The 27,917-nt window shown below is 40.3% G+C and overlaps 2 protein-coding genes and 1 pseudogene across 2 annotated transcripts; all 3 read right to left on the reverse strand.

The window, feature by feature from the left end:
- Nucleotides 1-9,315: 9,315 nt before the first annotated feature.
- Nucleotides 9,316-9,894, reverse strand: LOC149822112 (benzyl alcohol O-benzoyltransferase pseudogene; annotated as a pseudogene).
- A 9,580-nt stretch (nt 9,895-19,474) lies between these two features.
- LOC149822113 (uncharacterized) lies at nt 19,475-20,392 on the reverse strand. The gene is made up of 2 exons (XM_089980558.1): nt 20,321-20,392; nt 19,475-20,185 (listed from the first exon to the last, which is right to left on the reverse strand). Exons 1-2 carry the CDS (start codon nt 20,366-20,368, stop codon nt 19,520-19,522), a joined length of 714 nt encoding a protein of 237 aa, XP_089836684.1. The 5' UTR covers nt 20,369-20,392; the 3' UTR covers nt 19,475-19,519.
- Nucleotides 20,393-20,405: 13 nt separating this feature from the next.
- On the reverse strand, nt 20,406-26,878 carry LOC149822114 (TMV resistance protein N-like). The gene is made up of 5 exons (XM_089980218.1): nt 25,639-26,878; nt 24,262-25,348; nt 22,848-23,129; nt 20,507-21,661; nt 20,406-20,462 (listed from the first exon to the last, which is right to left on the reverse strand). Exons 1-5 carry the CDS (start codon nt 26,844-26,846, stop codon nt 20,406-20,408), a joined length of 3,789 nt encoding a protein of 1,262 aa, XP_089836344.1. The 5' UTR covers nt 26,847-26,878.
- Between the last annotated feature and the right edge of the window lie 1,039 nt (nt 26,879-27,917).

The following is a 27,917-nucleotide window of genomic DNA, read 5'->3' on the forward strand; positions in this document are numbered from 1 at the left end:
CGGGTCGAATCCATATTCTATTTGGATCATACCTGGTCCCATAATGGTTCTGGGTTTGGATCTGATCCGGAAATACCTGAATCTAGTTCAGACCGGGTCCAACCCGGGTTCAGTTTAAATCGGATCAGACCCGGGTATATTTCGGACCGAATCAGACCCAGATCATGTTATGAACCTGGTCGGACCCACGCTTCTGCAAGGTTTGGATACTATTTGGCATGAACCAGATCAGGGACTGATACAACCCTCTCCATGACCGGTTTGGAGCCATTTTAGACTGGTTCCTTCCATTTTTCCACCGGTTCTCAGATGCTAAGATCTTGTTTTTATAAATATACGAAGATACTGGGATTTTGACATACAGTTATAGGGTTTTATGAACTTTTGTTCATATTTGATATCAGTTTATAAGGTTCAAAACTGGTTCAGATCCTTAGATGTTTGGGGTCGTTTTAGACCGGTTCAGGTGTTTTCAGACTAGTTCCTGCTTGCACTACAACAAAGCAGTAGATTAGCGACGACCACCTTCCGTCGCTAATCCGTCGCTAACCATGTTAGCGACGGATTAGCGACAACGCGGCGACAGTATGCTTACGTCGCGAATATTTCGACGCTAACTGGCGACGGAATAATTCCGTCGCCAAGTCCGTCGCTAATTGCGACGGAATAACGAGCGCTATATTCCGTCGCCAATCCGCCGGTACTAAACGGCGACCACGGCGTGGCGACGGATTTAATTCCTTCGCTAAGCCGTCGCTAGATTAATATGAATAGCGACGGAATCATCCGTCGCTAATCCGTCGCAAAAACGAAAAAAAATCAAAAAAATTTTATTTAAAAATTAATTACGGAGAACTGTACAATTTATATTTCCTGTACAATTTATATTTCCTGTAAATAAAAAACAAACCACACAAAAAAATTCATATAACAAGTATCTATAATAATTAATCGTTCCACCTTAAAACTAAGAAGTTTAATTATTTACAATTCAACAATTACAATTAGGAAAAATAAAAAAAATAGAACTTCTTCAACAAAGTCCTCTAATCATCGCCAAGATTTTGTGCGTCTTCTTGTTCATTGTCTTTATCTGTCCCTTCAGCTCCACTACCCTGATTATCGCTAGCAGCCTACACAAGAAAAGAACAGTCAGTATTGATAAACAAAATATAATGAAATAAATTACACACTATATGTGATTCTATCATGTGCTCATGTGTGATCTAAGGCAATAAAAAAACTCTATATGTGATTCTATCATGCTCATATGTGTGCTAAGGCAGTCAAAAAATTGAATATGTGATTATAGCATGTTCATATGTGTTCTAAGGCATCTAAAAAAACTCTATATGTGATTCTACCATGCTCAGATGTGCTTTAAGGCAGGCAAAAAACTATATATGTGATTCGATCATGCTCGTATGTGTGCTAAGGCAGTAAAAAAATTGAATATGTGAATATAGCATGCTCATATGTGCTCTAAGGCAGGCAAAGCCAAAAATTTTATATGTGATTCTATCATAAATGATATATAACATGTTCATATGTGTTCTAAGGCAGTTAAAAAACTCTATATTTTATTATAGCATGCTCATATGTGTGCTAAGGCAGTCAAAAAACAGAATATGTGATTATAATATGCTCATATGTGTTCTTAGGCAGTCAAAAAACTGAATATGTGATTATAGCATGCTCATATGTGTTCTAATGCAATCAAAAAAACTTTATATGTGATTCTATCATGCTCATATGTGCTCTAAGACAGACAAAAAGTTAAATATATATATGTGATTCTATCATGCTCATATGTGTGCTAAGGCAGTCAAAAAATTGAATATGTGATTATAGCATGTTCATATGTGTTCTAAGGCATATAAAAAAACTCTATATGTGATTCTACCATGCTCAGATGTGCTTTAAGGCAGGCAAAAAACTATATATGTGATTCGATCATGCTCGTATGTGTGCTAAGGCAGTAAAAAAATTGAATATGTGAATATAGCATGCTCATATGTGCTCTAAGGCAGGCAAAGCCAAAAATTTTATATGTGATTCTATCATGCTCATATGTGTGCTAAGGCAGTAAAAAAATTGAATATGTGATTATAGCATGTTCATATGTCTTCTAAGGCATCTAGAAAAACTCTATATGTGATTCTACCATGCTCAGATGTGCTTTAAGATAGTCAAAAAAACTATATATGTGATTATACCTGAGAGGGACCTGGAATCGAAGATCCCCTATCCTGAACAGCGGCCTTGATCTCATTTCGGAGAAAGGGGGCGACGGTGTATTGGAAGTAGTTATTCAGTGATTCATTAATGATCTCGCGTACATCATCACCGGAAAGAATAGTCGGATGCTTGGAGCTTATGTCGGCGCAAGAAGTTGGTGAGCCGTAACTGGAAGAACCAATAACTGGTGAAGTGTTCATATTACTCCCAAACCCGAACACGCGACCTTTTTTGGGTTCACCTGCTGCAGTCACCCATGCTGTAGGATCAAATGATGGATGCTGAGTAGCGTCTTCACCATATCGCTCTACCATTTGTTGCTCATATGCCTCCTACAAAATAATGTTTAAAGTATTCATTAATAATTAATGATAACATTATGATGACTTGCATATATATTGCAATGATTATTAATAGAATTAATACATACCGTTGTCGTTCTCGCCTTCTCTGATACGAAGACTCCCGTGGTCTTCCGTTTATGTGTTTCTACAAACACATCCTTATATGGTACACTGCCTCCTTTTTCTGCTTCCTGCGAAGTTAAATGATAAAAGATTTAGTACACAAATTTGCAACTATACTTATAAAATTAATATTATATATTGATGAGTTACCATTTTCTTTAGGTGGCTCCCAAATGTCTTAGATCCACCTGTGTGTAGATGGGCTTCGGGCATCTTCGATCGATTTTGTGAAGCCTTCGCAGAGCGATTTTTAAATGCATCTCCCGCCCACATATCGCACATTTCATCCCAGTAATCTCTCCTGATAGTAATAGGACCATGGCCCTTCCACAATAATGGATCATCTACTACGCCAGATGTTTTTTTTGCTGCAGTCTTCATAGTGTGCAGCATGTCTGCAAATCGATTGGCAGCCACCTTCTGCCACACCTTCCTTGCATCATTTTCTTCCACCGTAGTTGCAAAGCGATTCGAAGCCTACAAATATTTTCAGAAAGTTAGTAGACATTGCTTAAATAAATTAAATATGAAACACATTAACTATGAGGAACAACTGTATACCATGAATGAGGACCACAATCTGTCTAATACCTCCTTTGGGTACTCTTTCCATTGAGCAACTGGTCCTGGTAGATGTTGAAGAAGTGAATTCCTAATCTCCCGTACTACTTCTTGTGGCTCAAACCTCGTGCTGCACATGAATTGTTACACAGTAAATATCAATATAAAATATTTAAAAGATATGCAATAATTGAAAACAAAATACTTACGGTCGATTATCGATATACACTATTCGAATGAGTCTTCTTGTGCCAGCCTGTGAAGACCCTGTTTACTGTGTTGGCTGTTGACTTGTGCGATCAACTGGTGTAGGTGGGTCGTGTACAGGCGCAACATCATCTGTAAAAAAATACACACCAAGTTCTCAGAATGTGCATTTGAACTAATCAAGCATCTAATTAGTTATATGATATACCTATCACAGGAGCCCGTGAAGATGAAGGTTGAGCCTGGCTACTACTGGATGAGCGACCACTATAACCTCCATGAACCATATTCTAACAAATAACATATGTCATACAATACATTCAAATAATTCACATCAAGTATTACAATGCATTCAAGTCATTCACATCAAGCATTGCAATGCATTCAAATAATTCAAATCATTGACATCAAGTATTGCACTAATTCAAATCATTCGTTAATTGCATAAATTATAATACATTCAGATAATTGAAATCATTCACATCAAGTATTACAATGCATTCGAATCATTCGTATCAAGTATTACAATACATTGAAATAAAATTTTTAATCATTCACACCAAGTATTGCAATACAACTCACATCAAGTATTACAATGCATTTAAATAGAGGTTTCTAGTATAAGATTTTGCTCACTAGCTTGAGAATTCTTCCTCGTCACTAGTTTGACTTTCTTCTTCTTCTTCTTCTTCTTCTTCTTCTTCTTCTTCTTCTTCTTCTTCATTGTTTGCCCATCCACTTGGTACATCATTTGGATCACATTCCTCTATGAATGTTTCATCAGCCAATGGAGATATGACATGCATATCATGCGCAACATCGTGACCATAAGCGAAGTCACAGACATTATCTGATTGATAGTAATCACTGTCTTCAGCTAACTCATCTTCTTGTAACTGATCATACTCGGGGTATAGTTTGGATTTCACCTTGCAAACTGCCCACCATTCATTTCTATCTGACTTTTTTATACTCGGATATGAAGTATAATAAACTTATTGAGCTTGCGAGGCTAATATGAATGGTTCATATGTTACAAACCTGGATTTATGATTCACCTCCACAATGCCTGAAGCTTTGTCGAGTCTTGTTGCAGTTGGATCAAACCAATGACACTTGAATACCGTAACCCTGTTATTCATGCCTAAGTAAGTCAACTCCATTATTTCCTCTATAACACCGTAGTAATCATGTTCATTTTCACCGTAGCTGCTACCCTTGACACACACGCCACTATTTATCGTTGATTTGTTTATACCGTAGTCTTTTGTATGGAATCGATAACCATTTACGATATACCCGTTGTAGCATTGCACAACTTTGGTCGGACCATTTTCTAAATCACATATTCCTTGATCTTTAACATCACCATGGCGAACCTACGCACAGACATAAACAATTATTGTGATCACGATCAATTAAGTAACTTAGTGTTGTTTATAAGTACAAAATTTATGTTAGCGTCTTTACCAACTGTTTCAACCACTCCACAAACTTAGTTTCACGTTCTTTTTGTACTTCTGCATTAGTGAGATGTGAAACTTTGCTTTGCAACTCCAGATCAAATCATCTGCAAACCACAAATACTTATATTATCGAGCCATGTATCCACATATAGAACATAAAAGGATTTATAATTGAGTTGCATATACATATACTTACTCGATGTATGGGTCGATCGCTGAACAATTAAAAAGAATATAGATGTGTGCTGCATCTTGCTCTCGATCTGTCAATAGCCTTGATCGGCAACTACCAAATGCATGCCCAAGTCGTTGAAATATCGACAGCTTGTCAGCTACAGTTACTTGTTCTCCATCATCGTTACGGGGCGGGCATGTGTAACGTGTTGAAATATGAGGTTCGAAGTACATAGATGAGAAATTTGAAATCTCTTCTAAAGTGTACGCCTCACAAATAGAGCCTTCTACTCTTGCTTTATTACGAACCTTTTTTTTTAGGTCGAACATGCATCTGACAAGAATATACATTTCAAATTTTAAATATCTGTCATTAAAGAGACAAATATAAAAAAACATATACCTTTCAAATGGGTACATCCATCGATATTGCACAGGGCCACCAACCCTTAGTTCATATGGCAAATGTATGATCAAATGTTCCATAACATCGAAAAATGCTGGCGTAAATATCTTTTCTAACAGACAAACAGTGGTGATGACAGAGTCCTCGAGATTCTTTACATCTGATACAATGACCTCCGATGCGCACAATGTTCTGAAAAATCCGCTCAACTCAGACAATACCCCCCATATAGGTTTGTCTAACATATCATGGAATGCTAGGGGTATCAATCGTTGCATAAAGATATGACAATCATGGCTCTTCAACCCATATAACTGTCCATCGTCAATCTTCACAGCCCGAGCAATGTTAGAGACATATCCATCTGGAAATCTCAGTTGTCTCAACCATTGACATACATGTTTTATTTGATCAGGTCCGAGCACGTACTTCGCCTTTGGTTTCAGTACTTTGCCATTATACTCTTTGAGTTCCAATTCTGGTCTTTTACATATTAATTTTAAATCCATACGGGCCTTCGGATTATCCTTCGTTTTTCCTTTAATATTCATTACTGTATTGAACACATTATCAAACACATTTTTCTCTACATGCATCACATCCAAATTATGTCGTATCAATAGGGTCAGCCAATACGGTAGTTCCCAAAAAATAGATTTTTTCGTCCAATTGTGTTCCTTCCCAAATCCACGGAAGGGTGTAGGACTGCGGGCATCTGTTAATACATCTGGAAAGTATCGCAATCTTCTTAAAATCTCTATGCCAGACAATCTTGAGGATGGACCTTCCATTTCAGTTGTGCCTGTTGTAAATGCATTCTTTTGACGTCGGAACGGATGATCGCTGGGTAGAAATCGACGATGGCAATCAAACCAGCAAGGCTTCCTTCCATGCCTCAATCTAAAAGCTTTGGAATCCTCCATGCAGTACGGACAAGCCAACCTCCCATGTGTGCTCCAACCAGATAACATACCATATGCAGGGAAGTCACTGATTATCCATAGAACAGCGGCCTTCATGTTGAAATTTTGTTTTTTGTGGGCATCATACGTGGTAACACCGTCATCCCACAGTACTTTTAATTCATCAATCAATGGCCTTAGATATACATCAAGATTTTGGCCAGGTGAGGTCGGACCAGGGATCAACAGAGACAAGAAAAGATTTGGACGTTTCATACACAAGCTTGGTGGAAGGTTGTATGGAGTTACAAATACTGGCCAGCATGAGTATGGAGTTGATCTACCCCCAAATGGATTAAATCCATCTGTACATAGACCGAGTCTAACATTTCGCACTTCCATTGCGAAGTTTTGATGAGTACGATCAAAGTGCTTCCAAGCTTCAGCGTCAACAGGATGCGTGATCTTGTTTTCATCGTGTCGAACTTTATTTGCATGACATCTCATGTGTTTAGCTGTCTTTGAAGACATATACAATCGCTGCAATCTAGGAGTGATAGGAAAGTAGCGGAGCGACTTGTATGAAACTTCCTTTGATCTCGTGCTACCATTGCCTCTTGTCTTTGGCTTGAACCGAGGATGCCCACATGACGGGCATGATATGTCGTTTTCCTGCTCCTTGAAATACAACATGCAGTGATTTGGACAAGCATCAATCTTTTTGTAACCCATACCTAGAGCGTTGACCATAACTTTCGCACGATAGAAATTTTGTGGCAATTTCTCATCTTTAGGCAACATACTCTTCACAATCATGCACAAACGGTCAAAACATGATTGACTCAAATTATACTCGGACTTCAAATTCATTAGTTGAAGAACTGCAGACAAGATAGTGTGACTCTCACAACCGTTCCAAAGTGGCTCATCAGCATCTTTAAGTAAATCATAAAATCTACTAGCTGCATCGTTTGGTGATTCTTCATCTACGACAGTTCTTACATCACTAGAACTCATAGCAGAACCCAGTTCTGTTCCTGCAGCATCAAATATCAAATTCGTATATGGATTATCGTGCACCACATTCACTCGTGCATCAAAATCGTTTCTAAATTCTTCTCCATGAAACGCCCAGTTCTGATAATCACTCACAAAACCCTTCCTGTATAGGTGATGTCTAACGCCATGAGGTTCTACAAATCGATTATTCTTACAAATCTTGCAGGGACACCTAATCCGACCTGTGGGATCTACCGTACTGACACTCGCTGTTGCAAATTCAATAAAACTATCGACACCATCCATATATTCATGCGATAACTCATTGTCCACTATCCTACGGTACATCCATTCACGGTTTGCAGTCATTCTGTCGTATGATGTTACGAATAGTATCCTAACGAATTAAGAAAAAAACAATCAGAATGCGACGATGAAGAAAATATCAAATTTATCATGCAATATACTATGTCAAACAATAACAAGAATTTTGATGCATGCATTGATAACTTAATATTTTCATGTGCAAACTATTAATGACATGATACAATCATTTGAAGCATGCTTTTATTATAAAATTTCACATGGAAGTCAAAATCAAATTGAAAGTAACTACATGCAAGCATGGATACAATTACATCAAACATTGCAATACATCATAATCATTCATATCAAATAAATGGCAAACATGTACCTGCAGCAAACACACTTCAATATCTCACTAACTACTACCATGCTTAGCATGGACTCCGTACTCCAAAAATAAGAACACTTCCATATTTCTACATTAAAATCATGCTCAGCATGATCTCCGAACTCCAACAAAGCAGTCCTAGATATCAACAACTAAGTGAGTGTGTGAACAATAAAGTGCTGCATTCAATAAATTAAATAACATGTGATACGTTTGCATCACTTACTCACCACGGGTATTTACCCGATTTGCATTGTTTTTGTCATTTACTTACCACAGGTGGCCGAGCACGAGTTGGTTCCGTTGAAAAATCTGCACAAAAACAAAACAAATTAAGTAACAAACTAACTAATCATGAAACAAGATGAAACACTAACTAAAAAAATTAAAACAAATTAAAACAACTCTAACTAATTGAAAGAAGAGAAAAGAAAAATAGTATATATGTTAAGCCAAATCTAACTAGAAGATGCTAATTTAACAAACCAGCTATAACATGTTGAACCAGTCGACTAACATAAAGTCATAGACAATTTCTAATCTGAACTACTTAGCAAAGGAATAGTAAATCAATCAATTAGTTTACTAGAAAAGATGTGAACTCCGTTTAACCACCACTATCATAAAGAATTCAAATAGCCCTAATCTAACTAACTGATTGTGAGAACATTAAATACCAATCTATCTAAGAAAAATATAATTATAAAAGACTAATAGATTGAAATACTCTAACTAACCAGATTTCAAGAAAACAAATTGAAGTAAAACTAACTACCAGTAGACATTAACAAACTAACAAATTGAACAACATGGACAACTTGTATATATACATTACAAAAAAAATTTCAACTTAAAATCCATATGGACAACATATATGCAAACTACACTTAAAACCATATGGACATCTTATATACACATATTACAAAAATTTTTTCAAGCTAATCACATGGACAACATAGGGATCACATAATAACTTTTTTTTTTTTAAAAAGAGATCACATGGGCAGCATAGGTATCCATAACAAAAATTCTTTTCAAAACAGATCACATATGCAACGTAGGTATCTCATAACAAATTTTTTTTAAAAAGAGATCACATGGGCAGCATAGGTATCCATAACAAAAATTCTTTTCAAAACAGATCACATAGGCAACGTAGGTATCTCATAACAAATTTGTTTGGCAATGAATTGATCTTTATTCACAAAGCAGATAAGATAAAAACAGGTTCTGTGGACTTTTGATCCGGGGCGGGTCCGTACAGCATCTTTTTGAGCTCCCGTTCAAAGATCTTCATAGCTGGAGCAGGCAAGGAAATCGGGATCACCATCCCTTCTCCCCCTTCGTTATTCTTGGAGTTGACGTAGAAGCTAACCAAGCCGGGGATTGGGCCGTCACTGCCCTTGGCTGGACCGCCGTACACCGGCATTCCCCAGCCGAGGTCCAGCTCGCTGAACCCGGCATGCCTGATGTCCGAGACCACGAAGGTGCGGACCACAGTGATGTTAGGCCGGCCCTTGAGCACCATGAGGTCCGCCACTGACCTCATGTACTCGTCTGTCACCTCCTCCTTGGCCTTCTTCACGAGCTCCACCGCATAACCTAGTGGGTTCGCACAGAGCTTCGCCGCTATCGAGACAGCTGCCGGGATTACTATCACGCATTGCCGTAGTACCCCTGCGGCAGCGGCGGAATGTACCGGGACCGCGCGTTGAAGATGCACAACAGGCGAACCTCCTCCTCCGGATCGGGCTGGATGCCGACAGTGCGGCACCGCCATAGGCAGGGGGTCGACCCCCCTTGCCGGAAACGCAGGGGGTCGACCCCCCCTGCCGGAAAGCACGGCAGGGGGTTAAACCCCCTCCGTTTCCGGCAGGGAAGGGGCGTACCCCCTGCGTTTAGAAGAAGAAGAAGAAGAAGAAGAAGAAGAAGAATATTACCTGCGCTTCGCCGGACGGTGGCGGGAGGTTGACGGGGAGCGGCAGCTGGCGAGCGCCGGCTGGCGAGCGGTGGACGGGGAGCGGCGGCTGGCGAGCGGCGGTGGCCGGACGGTGGTGAGAGCCGACGGGCGGGAGGGAGCAATACAGAGAAACAGGGAAAAGAGAAAGAGGGATGGGATTAGGGATTTACGCGATATTTAGCGACGGCTTAGCGACGGAAACATTCCGTCGCTAAACCGTCGCTAAATCAAAATACAAAAACCGCGACGAAATATATATTGTCGCTAATCCGTCGCTAATGAGCGACGGATTAGCGACGACAGAGTTCCCTCTCTAAATCCGTCGCTAAAATGGTGTTCTTGTAATCAAAAGTAGCGACAAAAACATGCAGTCGCTAATCCGTCGCTAAGTAGCGACAGATTAGCGATAAAAGTCGTTTCTTCGCTAATCCGTCGCAAATTAGCGACAGATTCTATCTCTAGCTAATCTGTCGCTAAGTAGCGACGGGAAAAATCCGTCGCTAATTTCCGTCGCTAATTAACAATTTTCTTGTAGTGTTGAAGACCTCAGGTTTTACTCATAGGAGCTTGATTTTGTTATTTTTCATACTTTATAAAGTATTTATTGTATGGAAAGCATGACTTATGCATATTAATTTATGTGTTATACGTTAGTTAAGTTATGCATGATGTTTTAAGCATGAATTATGACTAAATTCATGACATTTTATCAGCAAAATTAGTTTATGCATATAAGTAGAAGCATGAACTTTTATTTTGATGATATAAAGTATATCTTGTCATGAATATACATGCATTTACATGTATGCATGGGCATGCTCCGTAATTCGATATGCTTTCTATAAAAGATCTTGATTGACTGATTCATGTTATCACCAAAGTGATCTGAGTCATGTTGATTAAAGATTCTTTGGACCATATTAAGATTCGTTATTATGATTTTATATGAGTTTATGAAACATCGATTCTACCTAAAAGTAGGTCATTGTGTTCCAAATTCACACATGGTGTAATAGTAGATATGTATTTCAGCACATGAAGCATGTCTGTACCGAAAGGTACAGTGCTAAATTGCCTCTGGTTACATGATCTGCTCGTTTTACCAACTAAAGTCAATTCCTTGTGAATTAAAAAGATGGAGCAACTATGAGTATTGTCATTTCCACCAAAGTAGAACGATAATGGTGTGACTATGCTTGTTTCAGAAAGGTAAATAATAAGGGGTCTCATATTTACCTTTTCAATATAAAACTCATATAGAGTGATTTATCTTTCATTCATACGGAGAATAGAATATTTGTTCTGAAGGTTGTCTATGAGAAGTGGGATCACTTAAAATGATGTTCATGAGAAGTGAGAGTGTTTGAATATCTTAGTTTGTTGTTTTTGCAATCGCGAGTAAGTAAGAATATTTGAGGTGTCATCTCTCATAGTAGGACAGTGAAGGAATTTTTAAAATCCATTGGGACAGAAATTATTGATTTTATATGAGATTTTATTTTAGGCCATTTGGATAAGAAACTTCATTATGGGTCTTAGTATTGTGGACTCTATTGAGAGACCACTAAAGATCTTTTGTGATAATAAAGCAGTTGTGTCATTTTCAAATAACAACAAGAGCTCAACCTCGTGTCAACACATGAAGTTAAAATACTTTGTTGTTAAAGAAAGGACTGAGAATCATCTAGTATGTATTGATGCAATTGGAATAAAGAAAATGACTGTGGATCTCCTTACTAAAGGGCTAGCACCGAGATTGTATTCCCAACATGTAAAGGGGATAGGTCTTTTTTATTCCTTCTGATGTATGACAATACATTATGTGATCACATTTGTGTATATGAATTTGATTCTCTATGACTTTGTGTATTGTTGATTTTGTATAAAGGATCTTTTATATGGGTTAGAGAGAATAACAGAATAACAATATTAAAGGACCAATAGAATAGGTAAGTGATCAACCTATTCATAAAGGTAATTTCAACATGCTTAAGCACTGAAGGTAAATTATAGTGTAGTATATGAGAATATGATATTTCATAAATGAGTATTCATCTTCATGACTCATATGATTCATCATTGTGATAAAGGGTAGCATGTAAACCCACATGAAAAATTAAATCGAGATAACGGTATAAACATCGATCTAGTGCATTTTTGTGTCAATGGGTTAAGTGGGAGAATGTTGAACATAATAGGTTTGGATCCAACCCACAGGGTGACCCAGTTTGACACCATTAGTGGGCCACGTAATGGGGTTAGTGGTTGGGAGTTACGTGAATGTGGAGAGACCACATTCACGTAGTTGCCTATTTCTCCCATTATATAAGGGGTAGGCTGTCATGAAAATGATGAGAGATTTATAGCAATTAGCCTACCCCAAATACCACATAAGGCTTATGTGGTAAAGGGTCCTGCTCACCGTCGACCTAAGGCTTGGGCTCATTGTGGGCATCGATCGGTTGAGAAGAATAACGAATACTTTGCATGCGCATTCTATGGCGACTACAGGTATGTTTTATTGGATTTTGCAGAAAACGCCAACATGAAAATCTAGAAACCTCTCTTACGCAGAAGAGTATCTCATCAAACATGTGCTAGCCAGTGTCCCTCTTCATTGGCTGTTGGCATCCAAACTTCTTTCTTCCATCAAAAAAGGCCTGGAGCGAATTTTCAGCAATTTCTTATGGTTGGGCACCAACCCCACACCTAAGCTTCATCTGCTGAAGTGGAACCAGATATGTCGACCAAAATTAGAATGAGGAATATGCCTCAAAAAAATCAAAGAGGTGAACCAGGCAAACCTAGACTTCATGGGGATACAGTGCATTATTTCTAGATGCAGATGGGCCAGGTTCATGCGAAATAAGTATCTCAAACGAAAGAGAATGTGATGCTTTAAAGTAAGAGGCAGAGGGTCCCACGCCTAGAAAGGCATACAGTGGGGTTGGAAATCTATTGAATCATAAACGAAATTGCAGATTAGAAATGGGGCTTTTGCGAAATTCTGGATGGACCCTTGGCTCCAACATCGCATTGTGGAGCACATCACCCCAGAACAATATGCCAAGGTATTCTATGACTTGCATCTTTCGGTTTTTGAAGCATTATTCATTTATCGGAACCGTGAGGATATTTGTAGTTGGTTACCACTGTGGGTTCTCAGGCACACCCCATCTATATTTGCTTCACCTGATGTGATTCAATGGTACGACAAAGAATGCTCGCAAATTTCTCGTAAGAGCATATGTGAAGGGACACGTGTCAAATTTAATAGAGAGGAACGCAGACATCATATTTGGCCCAAACACCACCTCCCATGAGCAGCATGGAGCTTGTATTTAGCTCCTGAAAACAGGCTCATAACTTTCGATAGGCTCAAGAAGATGGGCATCCACCTTGCCAACGGATACCCTCTATGTGGTAATCAAAAGGAGAGCAACACCCGCATAGATCTTCAGTGTAACGACCCCAATCCATACCCTTTAAAAATATGGAATATTTTTTTTTCAATGCGGAAACCTTTCCAGAGATCTGGGGTCCTCACAGTTCCACTTTCCATTGGATAGCCCAACCACCACAAACGAAGTTGCAATCATCATCCATAAAAACCAACTACAACTCTTTTATTTATGAGTAAGAGAAAATTTCAAAGACAAGGTTTTATTCAACTGAAAATAAAGCGACAACTGAAAAGAAGGGAGAAGAACTAAGACAAAAGAAAGAGCCACTATGTCCTCTGCTGAAGCTGACAAGCCCAAGTATGACTCTCATCCATCCCCAGTAGTCAGTCCAGCATCACTGTTCACCATGTCCTGTGAAAAACCAACAAAGTAGGGTGTCAGAACCGAAATTCTGAGCACAGCAACTTCTAAAGAAACCAGGTGAGAGAAAAAACATGGATAAGATTTCATGCAATGATTTGAGTGAGTGCAGATGTAAAATTTACAGCATTCGAATATCCATACCTACCAACAATTACATATGCTCACCAATCAAGAACAGTAAATCAGTACCATATATCAAGAACTAAATTTCCAAATCTTGCAGCATGATTTCAATAAGAAAATCCTATGCTACCACCAACTCATGTTATGATATAGATAATGATTCAAACATGCATGATCTAATGCATAACAGAAAAATGCATGAATATGTGCAATGAATGATTTCTTCTGTTATCTTTCATTTAAGTTTCATCTTTTCCATATGCATGTCCTATTAAATGCACACATCCTTAAGTTCCTCTTTTTAATTACAGTTGCCCGCGGATATACCAAACAGGTACAAACCCCGAGGTCAAGTAGGTTCTCAGGGTAGCTTAACACACAATTTGTATTTTATTACTGGGTTCCAACTTAGCCCTCGACCGATATCAGGAAACAACACCATCCATCGGAACATTAGACCTCCACATCTAATGTCGGGGACACAAGGGACACCTCACGCCCACAAGCGCCACTTCCTTGGTATCATAAACAACAGTTGTGTCAAACACATCACTCTCGGGTAAAGAGGCGGACTCTCCATAAAACTGTGGCCAGGAGAAAGAACCTCAATATCGGGTTCAGGGGACCAAATTACAGCACACGGAGTTTTTGTATCCTCACAGTCTCTCCAAGACCGGATATCCAAGATTCTCATACTCCAGATGAGATATCCCAGAATGTATATTACATTGTTCTTATTATATATTTATTTAAGTTAATTTTTTAAGTTTGCAACACCATATGCTAAAGTAAAGTGAAAAACCCGCATCTTCCCCTGCGGGGACCCATTCGGACCTCCAGCCCGTATAAACTACTAGAACAGTGTAGTAATGTGCCAAACCATCTTATGTGGTTCAAGTGATGCATTTAAAAACATAAGTAAAATAAAACCAAACCCATGGCTCTCCAGGCCGACGATGGTCCATTCAGGCCATCCATGCATCACATAATAAAACTAAATTAGTGTTTCATTCGTAACACTAGGCCAATAGTGTCAAAAGCATGTGCACTTATGAAAATCATAAACCCAAATATATATGCATGTCATTACTCATTCATATGCATTTCCACTATGTGAGTGTTACCTACATCACATATGGGTATTAACCAAATCCATGGTTTCTTTAAATGTATGAGTGTACATGTACCATTTCACATATAAATCAAGCGAACATGTTCAAGAAGACTTACTAATAATTGAATCATGCTCACACTCATGCGTACTATAATCATAACAGTCAAGTGAAAGCATAAACCTCCACGGCAAGTGTTTCCATACAATCCAATACACAAGCTTTTAAATAACACATGGACATTAGACCAAAAATATAATGTTCAGCTAGAGACATCCAAGCAAGATACATTCCATATATACTTTCAGCTTTATGTATCCTTCCTCCCTAAACAGTGTAACATGAGCACTATTATACACAACTGAAAATTTTCAGTTTATGTTTCAATGATCTCACGCTACATCTTACAAACTTTGAGCTTAACCACACTCAGGCCCCATCTTATGCCAATAGGCCGCCTACAGCACCACATTAGGTAATGCATGCAAGATTCTGTCGGACTTTAACCGTTCATGAACCTAGCAGCAGTGTATTACACTATTCATGCTTTAATCTGGAAATAAAATTTCAGGAAAATATACAATACATAGTTCTGATATGCAATTTCATTTACACTTACTGGGAAATTTTCTGTTTTCCATGTACAAGTTCCATACCGAGCCACAATTTTGTGTTATTAAACCAAATTTGGTTGTCTTATACTTACAGAAAAGTCTCCATATCCGTGAGTATATAGCAACAATTGATTTTATTTAATACCCCAAAAATTCAAACATTATCAGTGGACCTAAAACTATAAACAGAAGTTAATGTACAATATGTAATTACTTTGAACATCTTTATGCTTAACACTGAAAATCAATGTATTCTTAAACATAGAGCAGAATCCCATTACCTGTCATTGAACTCTTTCTTCATTAGGTTGTGTACAACCCATACATCTGACCGTCAATGTTGTGATGCAACAATAAAAGAAAAAAAAATCCAAAATGGGTACTAATGTCATTTCCTCAGAACAAGAGAATGTAAGTATTACATGTTATCGACATAAACAAGTATATCTAGATGTGCTAATATACTGAAATTTACACTCATTACACTCTGTATTCTTATAACAAAGAATGGTTGGCATCTCAGATATATTAAACAAGTATATATTAGACAGTTTTTTTTTATCATAAGCATATACCTCGATTCCTAATCAAGAAGACCCAAATCGGCTGAATTGGGGTTTTCGTTAATCATCCCCAAATCCCTCCTTCATGACAACCGAAACCCCAAATCAAAGATTTTGGGGTTTCCATTGTGGGATTTACCAAAACTTTTCCCCCTTAAAAATCGAAAACTGAGAACCCCACATTAAGAACCCTTAAGGAAAAATTTTAGACCTAAAATCATTCAATAGGTTTACTAGATGAGGTCTACAACGAAAACCCCTAAATTCCCCTTTCATTGTTAGCAAACCCCTTTTTCCTAAATCGGAACCTACACGGCTGTGGCCATCCCCTACCTCAGCCGACCCCCTTTCACAATGGAAACCCCAAACCTCCAAACCATAGGTTAGGGTTTTCGGATTAGGGTCGATGGAAACCCCCAAAACAAAATTTAATCCACGATGCAACAAAGGAAACAACAATCAGCCATGCAAAAAGGTCCCCAGGGACCCTCACCTCAAAAGACTACACGGGATCGAACCCATGTTCGATCCCTCACCTAGAATCGAGAGGAGCACCGTACCTCTTTGAAGCTTTTCCGGCGATTGGAGGCTGCAGTTGCGTGGGTAGGGCCGGCTGGGGTTGCTCCTTGCTGCTGCCGTGACAGGGAGCTCGCTGGAGGTCGGCGATGGTGGATGTGGGTTGCCGCAGCTCGCCAGCGACCTCCTCCCCTTCGATGTACACCCAACTCGACAGAGAGAGATAGAGGGAGAGAGAGATCCCGAGTGAAGAGGGAAAACCCCTCTCTCCACTCCTTTTATCGGCCCCCTCCATGTCGAGATGGGGGGGGGGGGTGGTTACGCCTTGCGTAACCCCCCTCCTGCCCCCTTTCTTTTTCTGTTACACACTATCGGGCAACCCTTATCGGGTTGCCCTTATCTTTTAAAAGGGCTGCTACAGGGCGCGGCTCGGATCCGGACCCGAGACCCGTAACCCGGCCCCAAATCAATATGGATCCACAAGTTGGATCTGACTGTGGATCCTCGGATTAATTTTAAAAAAACTTAAAATTTTATTTATTTACTGTTATTATTATTATTATTATATCGAGATTCATATCATTTATACCTAATTTCCCTTTTATGGGTCCTAGATCCGAAATGTGGATCTAGGCCCAAATTTGCAAAATTTGAAATATTTTGGTAGCAAAATTTTCGGGTTTTACATTCAGTGCTCTTTCACAGCTAAGTTGTGGGATAATATCATATGCAAATAGGGATAGTAATGGACCGGGGCGGGGGCAGGGGACAAGGTCTCCACCCCCGCCCCGTCTCAAGATTAGAACCTCCATCCCCGCATGGGGACAGGGTCTCCACCCTCACCCCGTCTCAAGATTAGAACCTCCATCCCCGCATGGGGATACAGGGTGTCCACCCCCACCCCGTCTCAAGATTAGAACCTCCATCCCTGCATGGGGATACAGGGTCTCCACCCTCGCCCCATCTCAAGATTAGAACCTCCATCCCTGCCTCCATCAAGGATGGATTTTAACCTCCACCCCGCCTTCATCCCTGTTTCATGTCCTCCATCCCCGGTTCAAACGGGGTGGGGCTCCGTTTCCCTGTAGTCTATTGTCGTCCTTTAGAAGGACTGGGGATGGGGCGGGGCGAGGATCGTGGCGGGGACGGGATGAGACGGGGCAGGGAAAAGTGTAAGTCCATCCCCGCCTCCATCCCCGTTTCATACCCTTCATACCCGGTCCAAACGGGGCAAGGCGGGGCGGGGCCCCGCTTTCCCCGGGTCCACTGCCATCCCTATATGCAAACTTGGGAGATTGAAGCTAAAAGCCCCATCACTGATCCACATGCTGCAGTGGTGGTTCAAGGTCAAGTTCAAGAAAAAATGGCTGTCAACCTACTAGAAACAAACCTTTCAAATAGTCGTGTGTGGCATGTCTAGAAGATGAGAAACCGTCTTTGTCCATGAAGATGAAAACATTATAGAGGACAGTGAGTTTCATAGAGTCTGGACCTCCTGTAAATAGAACTACATGAAGCTGTTGTGGAAGGAGGAAGAGCGTGCTGGGACAAATTTAGTATCATACCGTATCAATGGAACCCCCCCTCCAGACAACATCGCTGACATATAGCTAGCTACGGATCAAAGGGAGGGCCAGGCCAGAATAGCCTTGGCTATGAAGAATAGCTCTGGCCACTTTCTTGCGGTGGGATATAGCATGTTCAGCGCAGTCAAGATGAGCCCATAAAACCGAGTTCTAGAAGAACTCCTACCAATGGTGCAAAGGACTCACTAACAGGTTTGGATTAATTGCAATTGAAGGACTTGGATTAGCATAGCAAGGGGGGTGCAGGGAGGAAGAGGCATCAACAGAGATTTCAACAGAATTCTATGCATACTGTGAACCAAATGTTTGATCCGCCACTGATTGTCGAACCTAGGATATGTTTTCTTTTGAACTACTCTATCGTAGATGAGGGCATTGTACTGTACAAGGACAAACCTCTAGATTGGAGAATAATTGATGAGGTTCAGTAGGTCATGTCTACTGTTGGTTAAGGTGGGGAGCCTTTATCTCCCAGCTTGAATATAAAAAAAAAAAAACATATTTATAAATTTGTAAAACTAGCACTGTGAGGATGGAGAAGGTGAAGAACAGTTAGAGAGATGGCCCTCTCTAAGGGTGGTGAGGATGAAGGTGGTGGTGAAGATGGTATTGCTTCGTCTTCGTGTAAGATGACCCTGCCCGAATTTCCTCTTCTTTTCTTACCTCCACAAGTCAGTCCTAAAACAGAGAGGAGCAACGGGGCTTTGAAAGGAACACCGGATGCCTAACCGCGGTAGATAACCATGTCCAATTTTCCTCTTCGGTTGTTCATCCTATGAGAACGAGTCGCCATTGTTTAGATCGTGAGAATAGTTACTTTGCATCACAGTTGACCACCGGGTAAACATATTTCATATTTATAGTTGGATAATCCAAAGAACCTTGCTCCCTATGAGACCCAACGAAATGTAGGGCTCACCACCAACACATGGGCACTTCCATTGGCTTGTTACAGTATGTTTTCCTCACCCAAAGAAACTTGCAAGAACATCGAACCCATATGATGCAGACGATGCTGATGAATATGGCCACACTAGTTGACCAGCCCTACTCGTCCTCATTTGTATTTGACCATTAATCTGTCTTGGTTCCCCTGCGTGACCTTTAAAGCTTTCTCGCTGGCAAATAAGAAAGCTCCAGTGCACAGTACCACCTGCTTACAGGAGAAGCTGAATATTGCCCTGATGCATCAGCTCCTAAATGTTGAGCTGATGAATCATGTCCAAGGGAACCTGAATTGACTGGGACATCATGTCCAGGAGAACCTGAATCGACTGAGGCATCATCTCCAGAAGAACCTGAATAGACCGATGCATCATCTGCAGGAGGTCTGTATTCTTTGCGAAGGAAATATGAGGAATCAACATGGTCAAAGTCACGGGCGAACACCAAATCTCCTCCTAACAGGAGGCCACGATCGATTGACACACGGATCATCCTCAGGCCATTTTCTGTAAACCATTCCGCCTCATCATCCTCTTCAAGTTCGACCGCATCAGGTAGATCCTTTGGCAAATCACTCGGACTCTTATACAAAGAGAGAGGTTGCTGTGCGGCCTCACAAACACAATTGCCATCTATCTCCACTGCAACGTGAACAGCCATTCCACGTAGCTCTTCAAAGAACCCGCTTGTTTCCAAGTAAATATAGCCGTTGCTTATGTTGAACCTTTTGGGAAGGAGAAAAAATAGTCCTCTTGCATCTGCCGTTTCCGAAAAGCTCAGGATTCCAGAAATCGAGAAGTCAAACAAATGTTCAAATTCTGCCTCCTGAGCAAAATCGGATCATGGGTCAGTCAGCAAAAGTGTGGTCAACCTGGTAGCCAAGTTTTCAGTCAAACCATCATAGATGAGTAAAACAACTATAGATGCACATAGTTCTCCATGCGAATGAAGTGATGTTACCTTGATTCTGTCCCTCAGAGAATCCGAAAGCCTACCACATCCTCCCATAGCCAATGTTTCCAAGGAATCCAAACTTTCAAGGCCTTCAACATCGACAAGATTCTCGCAGCCTCCTAAACACAATTCCCGCAAGCCCGGCAAGCTTGAAATATCCGAGATGGTTTCTAAAGCAGAGCAATCAGTTGCGGAAAGAAACAACAGGGAATGGGGAAGTTCAGGGAGAGATTGAAGACTGCTACATCCTTCTATAGTCAGTTGTTCCAAGCAATTCAAACTTCCAAGCACGGGAACATGTACAAGCTTCTCGCAGCCCCCCAAGTCCAATATCTTCAAGTGTTTCAAGCTTGAAACATCTGAGATCGTTTCCAGGGCAGGGCAATCACGTGCATACAGTTCTTGGAGGGAAGGAGGAAGTTTGGGAAGAGACTGAAGCCCTTGACTTTCGTTTAACCAAAGTATCTCGAGCCGAGAAAGGCTACCAAAACTTGATTGTAAGTAACACATTTCATGGTTTTCCAAGTCTAGTTTTTTAAAGGAAGAAAAATTACCAAACTCGTTAGCTTCGGCCCCTTGCAACCAGTTACATTGAGCAGCCTTTAATACCTTCAATGAGTTGAGATGAAAGAAACTGGGAGGAAGCTCTGTCAGTTCAGGATTGTAGCTAATGTTTAACTCTCTCAAATTTGTGAGGTTTCCGATCTCTTCAGGGAGTTTAATAATGCAAGTACCCGAGTTTTTACGACCACCTACTGATAATTTTTCAAGACTTTTCAATAGTGCAACAGATGAAGGTATAGTTTTGAGCATAACGCAATACTCCATACATAATTCCTCAAGCTTTTCCAGGAAGCCAATGGATTCTGATATTCTTTCAATTTTAGAATGTGATATTATGAGATTTCTCAAAGATTTCAACCTTCCAATCCATTGTGGGAGCTCTGTTAGTGGACACACACCTAAGGATAGCAAAACAAGATTCTTCATTCGGGACATGGAATCGGGCAGAGCAGCTATTTCTGTTCCATAAAGGATGAGCTGTTTCAATGATTTCAGATTCCCCAGTTGTTTTGGCAAAACTGAAAATTCGAGGCACTGATGAAGGTCAAGTCTTTCAAGAGAAATCAGTTGGCAAACACTATCGGGCAGTTCTTTCAATTTAAAGCAGTCTCTCATACTCAAGCATACCAAACTCTTCAGACACCCAATGGATTTATGAACTTCAGCCAATTCAATACATCCATCAAATATCAACTTCGCTACATGAGGCATGCTAGTGAAATCTGGGGTAGTTGTGAGGTTCATGCACTGGTGAAGAACAAGTACCTTCAATCTATCAAAGGACTGCAAGTAATAAGGAAAGAGTTCATCAAAAGTAAAACTAATGTCAACAATCTGGGAAAATCAAAGCGAGGAACTTTTGTTTTTCAAGCAAAACCTAGGGGAAATAGCAGCATATATAAAAAGCTATAAATATATATAGAAGATGCATGATAATAATAAATAATAGAGTAATAAATTTGTTAATGTGCCGTGGTGTATGTTGTTTGCTGATGATATTGTTTTGATTGATGAGTCTAGAGCTGGGGTTAATGCTAAGTTAGAATTATGAAGACAGACATTGGAGCAAGAGGTTTTTAGTTGAGTAAGAATAAGACAGAATACATGGAATGTCGGTTTAGTAAGCAACGAAGTAGTGATGGGAATGTAGTGAAGCTTGGTGAGCAAGAAATACCGGTGGATGATTGTTTCAAATAATTGGGATCTATCATTCAAAAGTATGGAAAATTGATGGAGATGTAAATCATAGGATAAAGGTTGGGTGGATGAAATGAAAAAGTGCAACTGGAGTGTTGTGCGATCATAGAATGCCATTGCGGTTGAAGGGAAAGTTTTATAGGACGACTATTAGGCCTGCTCTACTATATGGTATGGAATGTTGGGCTGCCAAGAGACATCATATTCAAAAAATGAATGTAGCTGAGATGCGTATGCTGAGATGGATGTGTGGAAATACAATAAAAGATAAGATTCGGAACGAGGAGATACGTAAGAAAGTAGGCATTGCACCCATTAAAAATAAGATGAGAGAGAATCGTTTACGGTGGTTTGGACATATTCGGCGAAGGCCTAATGATGCTCCAGTTAGAAGGATGGAGAAATGGGAAAATATATTAGTTAAAAGAGGTTGGGGTAGGCCTAGGAAGACATGGATGGAGGTGATAGGAAAGGATATGAATGCTTTGAACCTCACCGAGGACATGGCATTGGTTAGAAATGATTGGAGGAGAAGGATTCATGTGGAAGACCCAAAATGATTTTCTTTTTTGGTTCATATCGCCGACCCCAATTGTTTTGGGATGAAGGCGTAGTTGTTGTTGTTGTTGTTGTTGCATTAATCAAAAATAAAATATGAGATAGGCTGCTTTTGAAAATATCATGATAAAATGATCACATTTTAAAATTATTGGTGTGGATATTTATCACATGGAATAAACAAAAAGATACAAGCAATTAACCATATTCTTACCTGGATCCTGGATCCTTGTTGCTTCCAGAACGTAGTTATCTGGCTATAAGATAGGTCAATGACAACAGTATTCCCAAGACGAAAATTGCACGGCAATGACTCTAAGCGACACAGCCACTCTAGCCATTTTATTTCCGTGGGCAAGTGCTGATATTCACCTTCAAATATGGTGTCACTCGTATGAAGAAGTCTAAGTTCTGACATTTTTGCAAAAGACTGTGTGCTCAAACGTATGCCGTCCTCTTCTCCACGGAGAACGATGCCTTCAACATTGCTTGTTCTCTACGAGAAAAAAGAGAAATCAACACAGTGGAACTAAGAACAGAATTTAGTTTCTGAGACTTGAGTTAGTATTAATTTGGTTCAAGACATTGGCTTAAAGAGAGAAGCACATTAGTAATTGGTTGTATCACACAGATATTAGTGAATGACAAGTCCTGATATATATATTTGAGTAATAAGCTCCAGCTACCCACCTTCTCCTTCTGCCCCCTCAAAAATTATCGGTTTTGCCATTTTTTCTCACATCTAACACCATAGATGTGAGCTATAGGTTTTGTTTAGTGGGAACCGGCTTTTGGATCACCGGAATCTGACCTGTATACAGGTTTTTCTGGTGATCCAAAATCAATGGCTATAAAGGTACCAGTTTTTCCTGGATGATAAAAACATGTTTTTTTGTCGAAAAAATACGATCCAAGAGTAGATTCACACTAAATTGAGCATGCTAAACACATCTAACGGTTTAGATCTATCATAAAACACTTCAAAACTATGGGGCAGAATGAGAAATGGGACCTAATATATATATATCTATATATATATATATATATATAGAGAGAGAGAGAGAACTAGAGTGTAAACCAAGATTATGATTTGAAACATCACTTCAGGGGTCGCCTGTGTAGCCAGTGGAGTGGTTGTGAGGGCGTAGGTCATGTAAGGCAGAGTGGTTGCGGGGCCTCACTTGGGGTTTTCTTCACTTTGGCGAAGGTTCCTCATCATAAAAAAAAATTATGATTTGAAACATTGGGGCCAATCAAATAAAGGAATGTTGTGATTTGAAACATCAGGGCCAACCAAATTATCCATTTTTCATTTAATTGGAAAATTTTAATACCAATAGTATGCATTACATATCATGGTTTTCTAGACTGGATGAACTTCCACCTCTTTAGGGAACCAGCCTGACCAAATTATTGACTCAATTCAGCTCATCACTTGGGATTGGTTGGCCTTTAGCGCATTACCTAATGAGATCAAATTGGCTCAAGTTTGAATTGAGTCTTAACTCATAGTTGACAACTCGAAGTCAATTCATTGGGTTTTGACTTACTAACTTGAAGCTTAATACAATGATAAAGAGATGCACAAGAATTGAATCAAGCTATAGGTTAAAGAAGCAAGATCTTACTTCAGGATATTCCAGTGCTTTACGTATACTGGCCGTTTCCCAGAGTCTGCTACGCATCCTTGGATCTTTGGGGCACTCCTGCACAACGATCTGCCTACCCATATCTCGTAGTAGATCATGCATTTCAAACTGACTTTTAGCATTGATCTTAATAAGACACCTGTGTAACAAGACATCAATCGCTATTTCTGGGTAAAATTCACAATCGCGCCACATGTGAGTTGCATACTCCATATTACGCCCTATAAAGAAGCACGCTATGTCCAAAAATATTTTCTTCTCTCCAATTTCCAGTCTGTCAAAACTCACTTTCAAACTGTTATGGATCCGTTCTTTTTGGTTCTTCTTCAATTTTTCCAACATAATGATCCATTTTTCTCCGGTTAAATCAAAAAAGAGTGATCCGTATACTTCAAGAACCAATGGTAGTCCACCAGCAATCGATACTACTTCTTGAGATAACTGTGCATATTCCTCCATAGGTTTTTCCTTCCCAAATGCATGGTAGCTAAAAAGACAAAGCGACTGCGCCTCCCCCAACACTTTAAGCTCGTAAACATTATGTTTACTTACTCCTGAGACATCGAGCACATGTTTGTCCCTTGTTGTTACGATGACCCTACTTCGCCCACAAAACCAGGCCGCTTGACCAGTTAATGCACGGAGCTGCTCCGCATCATCAATATCGTCAAGAATAAGAAGAAGAACTTTGCTACGAATTCGTCTTTTTATCAGATCAATCCCCTGGTCGACATCATTTACTTGGTCCTTGACATCAAAAATGTCACCTAAGAGTTGCTCCTGGAGAGAGGTGATTTCTTTGTCCTTAATGTTGGAAATGAAGCAGCTTGCAGCGAATTCAGAAGAGATCTCGTTAAAGATGGCCTTTGCAAGGGTGGTCTTCCCAATTCCGCCCATGCCGCAGATTCCAACCATCCGAACATCATTAGCTTGGAGATCTAACTTGTTCATCATATCTTCCAAAGGTTTATCCAGCCCGATAGGGTATTTAGCCACATCAAACGAAGTTCTATCCAATGCCTTTATGATCCTCTTAACAATAATTTGGATAAGCTTTGCTTCATGCCTGGCATAAGGGGAACAATAAAAGCATCTCATAGTTAGAACGACAAGCAAATTCCTACCTGATATTCTTTAGAAAGATCTGGTTCCTTTCACAATAAGTATTTTCACCAATAGAGAAAGGAAGGAACCACCATTAAGTAGACATACGCTGCAACTTTATAAACTGCCATACATACAAATATAGATAGGTTGTGTAACATGGGTTACAGAACCCAACGATGAGACTCGTCATCAGATATCTAAGAAAAAGCACGCGGCGCGCGCGCGCGCACACACACACACACAGATTACCAGTTTGTGTCTGTCCTTAGATTGTACCCAGAAATTTCCCCTGCTTTTCTCAATGCTGCCCTCCACTTCTTGACCTCCCTTCGTTTCAATCTTTTGTCCTTTTTGTGCTCCTCGAATGCCGATTTAAAAGGTCCACTTTGATGCCGAACATCGGCTGGCTCTATGTCAAAGAATACGGGAATAATCAGCCTCCCACACTCTACAATCTTGGCAATTTCCCTTAAGCACCATTTCGAATCGGCGTAGCACTTGGAGAAGATGGGCACAAAGATCTTGGATCTCTCAATGTAGTCAAGCAGCTTATCCACCCTCTCACCCTTCTCCAACTTCTCATTGTCTATGAAGGTGAACACACCTTTATCTGATAGCGCTTGATAGAGATGGCCAGTGAAGCCATCGCGAGTGTCTGGTCCTCTGAAACTCAGAAACACATCGAACTCTGATCTATCATCCGTTGGTGATGATATTGAGGGTGAAAGAGGTGAAGATGGCCTAGCTGCATCTTCTTGAGAGATGACCCTCTGTGGCACTGGTGAGGACGGAGAAGGTGAAGAACATTCAGCTTCTTCGTCTTGACAGATGACCCTCTCTGTCGGTGGTGAGGATGAAGGTGGTTGTGAAGATGGTCCTGCTTCGTCTTCGTGTGAGATGACCCTGCCCGAATTTCCTCTTCTTCTTTTCTTACCTCCACGAGTCAATCCAAAAACAGAGAGGAGCAACGGGGCTTTAAAAGGAACACCGGATGCCCGACGGCAGTATATAACCGTGCCCAAATTTCCTCTTCTTCTCTTGATACTTCTCTGAGGACGAGATTCCATCGCTTGGTTGGGAGAAAAGGGAGAGGTTGAAGGAGGTGATGTTGAGGATGAAAGAGGTGAAGATGGTTCTGCCTCATTATCTTGAGAGATGACCCTCTGTGGCACTGGTGAGGACGGAGAAGGTGAAGAACATTCCGCTTGGTCGTCAAGAGAGATGGCCCTCTCTGAGGGTGGTGAGGATGAAGGTGGTGGTGAAGATGGTATTGCTTCGTCTTCGTGTAAGATGACCCTGCCCGAATTTTCTCTTCTTTTCTTACCTCCACGAGTCAGTCCGAAAACAGAGAGGAGCAACGGGGCTTTGAAAGGAACACCGGATGCCTGACCGCGGTAGATAACCATGTCCAATTTTCTTCTTCTTCGGTTGTTCATCCTCTGAGAATGAGTGTCCATTGTTTAGATGGCGAGAATCGTTCTCCTCCCCCGAGAACGCAACTCAGTTCCGAGGTGACGTTCACAAGAAATAGCATCTAGGGCATCTCTTGAACCACCCACAGATCTCTCTCTCTCTCTCTCTAAAGAAAGGTTATACAATGTCATTAATTATCATGGATGGTGTGAAAAGTTGAAAAAAAAAATAAAATATAAAAGAATTTATTAAAAACTAGAATCAGAATCAGCTTACAACAGTAGAGGATGAGATATCCTCAAGACCATTCAGGTGAGGCTGGGCGTTATCAGATTACAATAACAGAAAACATGGGTCAGCGCATCGCATGCACGGACTCAGTGAAAAGCGGGTGGGTTGCATGCATTTGAATCCAGTTCCGACCCTCATCCGGCCACACCATTAGTATCGCCGATTGGACGTCCCGTTTGACTAGGCGGGCTACATTGCTGAGATTGGTAATCTTTCCTCTGAATAATCTTCCATTCCTCTCTTCTCAAACTCTCCACCATGCTAAGCATGTCCACCATCTCCAGGTCATTAGCCATTTTTTTTAGCATTGCACCTCTTGGGGTGCGAGTATAAGCTGTCTGAATTGCATTTCTGAATCAGAAACCACTTGGTAACTCAAACCAATACCAGACCGGGTGGATAGAGCACAGTTTGGAAGAAGCCAAAATAGGAGGAAAGTAATTTCCAGACATTGACAACATAATCACTACAACGATGTAGGTCAACAGCGACAATATATCTAGCCTCTATTGTCTTAGTTCTCGCCACTATAGGCTTATAGTGACAAGAGTTCTCATCGATAAGTCATTGAAAAAATTGGCCTTTGTTGAGTAATAACGGTGACATTTATCGCTTGTAGTTAAAGGGTGAACCAGCACCAGCGAAGAATCTCGTTGAAACTGAAAACACTAATAATGACGAGATTGTTTTAACGGCGAGATCTCTCCATTATAGGCTACCTATAGGTTATAACAACGAGGTATTATTCTCCTCGTTATAGCCCATAATAGAAAGAATTAACTTGTTGTTATAGGCTATAACGGCAAGACAGGAATCTCGCCTAA

The sequence above is a fragment of the Nuphar pumila genome, chromosome 11 (assembly GCF_984573655.1).
Source record: "Nuphar pumila chromosome 11, dmNupPumi1.hap1.1, whole genome shotgun sequence".
Classification (NCBI taxonomy): domain Eukaryota; kingdom Viridiplantae; phylum Streptophyta; class Magnoliopsida; order Nymphaeales; family Nymphaeaceae; genus Nuphar; species Nuphar pumila.

Bases quoted from the DNA above. Each gene is read 5' to 3' on its own strand.
- LOC149822113 (XM_089980558.1), bottom strand. From the start codon at position 20,368: ATGGGAGGATGTGGTAGGCTTTCGGATTCTCTGAGGGACAGAATCAAG. The intron at 20,186-20,320 runs GTAACATCACTT...GATTTTGCTCAG, and splicing joins CTCTGAGGGACAGAATCAAG to GAGGCAGAATTTGAACATTT.
- LOC149822114 (XM_089980218.1), bottom strand. From the start codon at position 26,846: ATGGACACTCATTCTCAGAGGATGAACAACCGAAGAAGAAGAAAATTG. The intron at 21,662-22,847 runs GTAAGAATATGG...TATTACTTGCAG, and splicing joins AACAAGGATCCAGGATCCAG to TCCTTTGATAGATTGAAGGT. The intron at 20,463-20,506 runs GCAACTGATTGC...GGATATTTCAAG, and splicing joins ATTCCCTGTTGTTTCTTTCC to CTTGCCGGGCTTGCGGGAAT.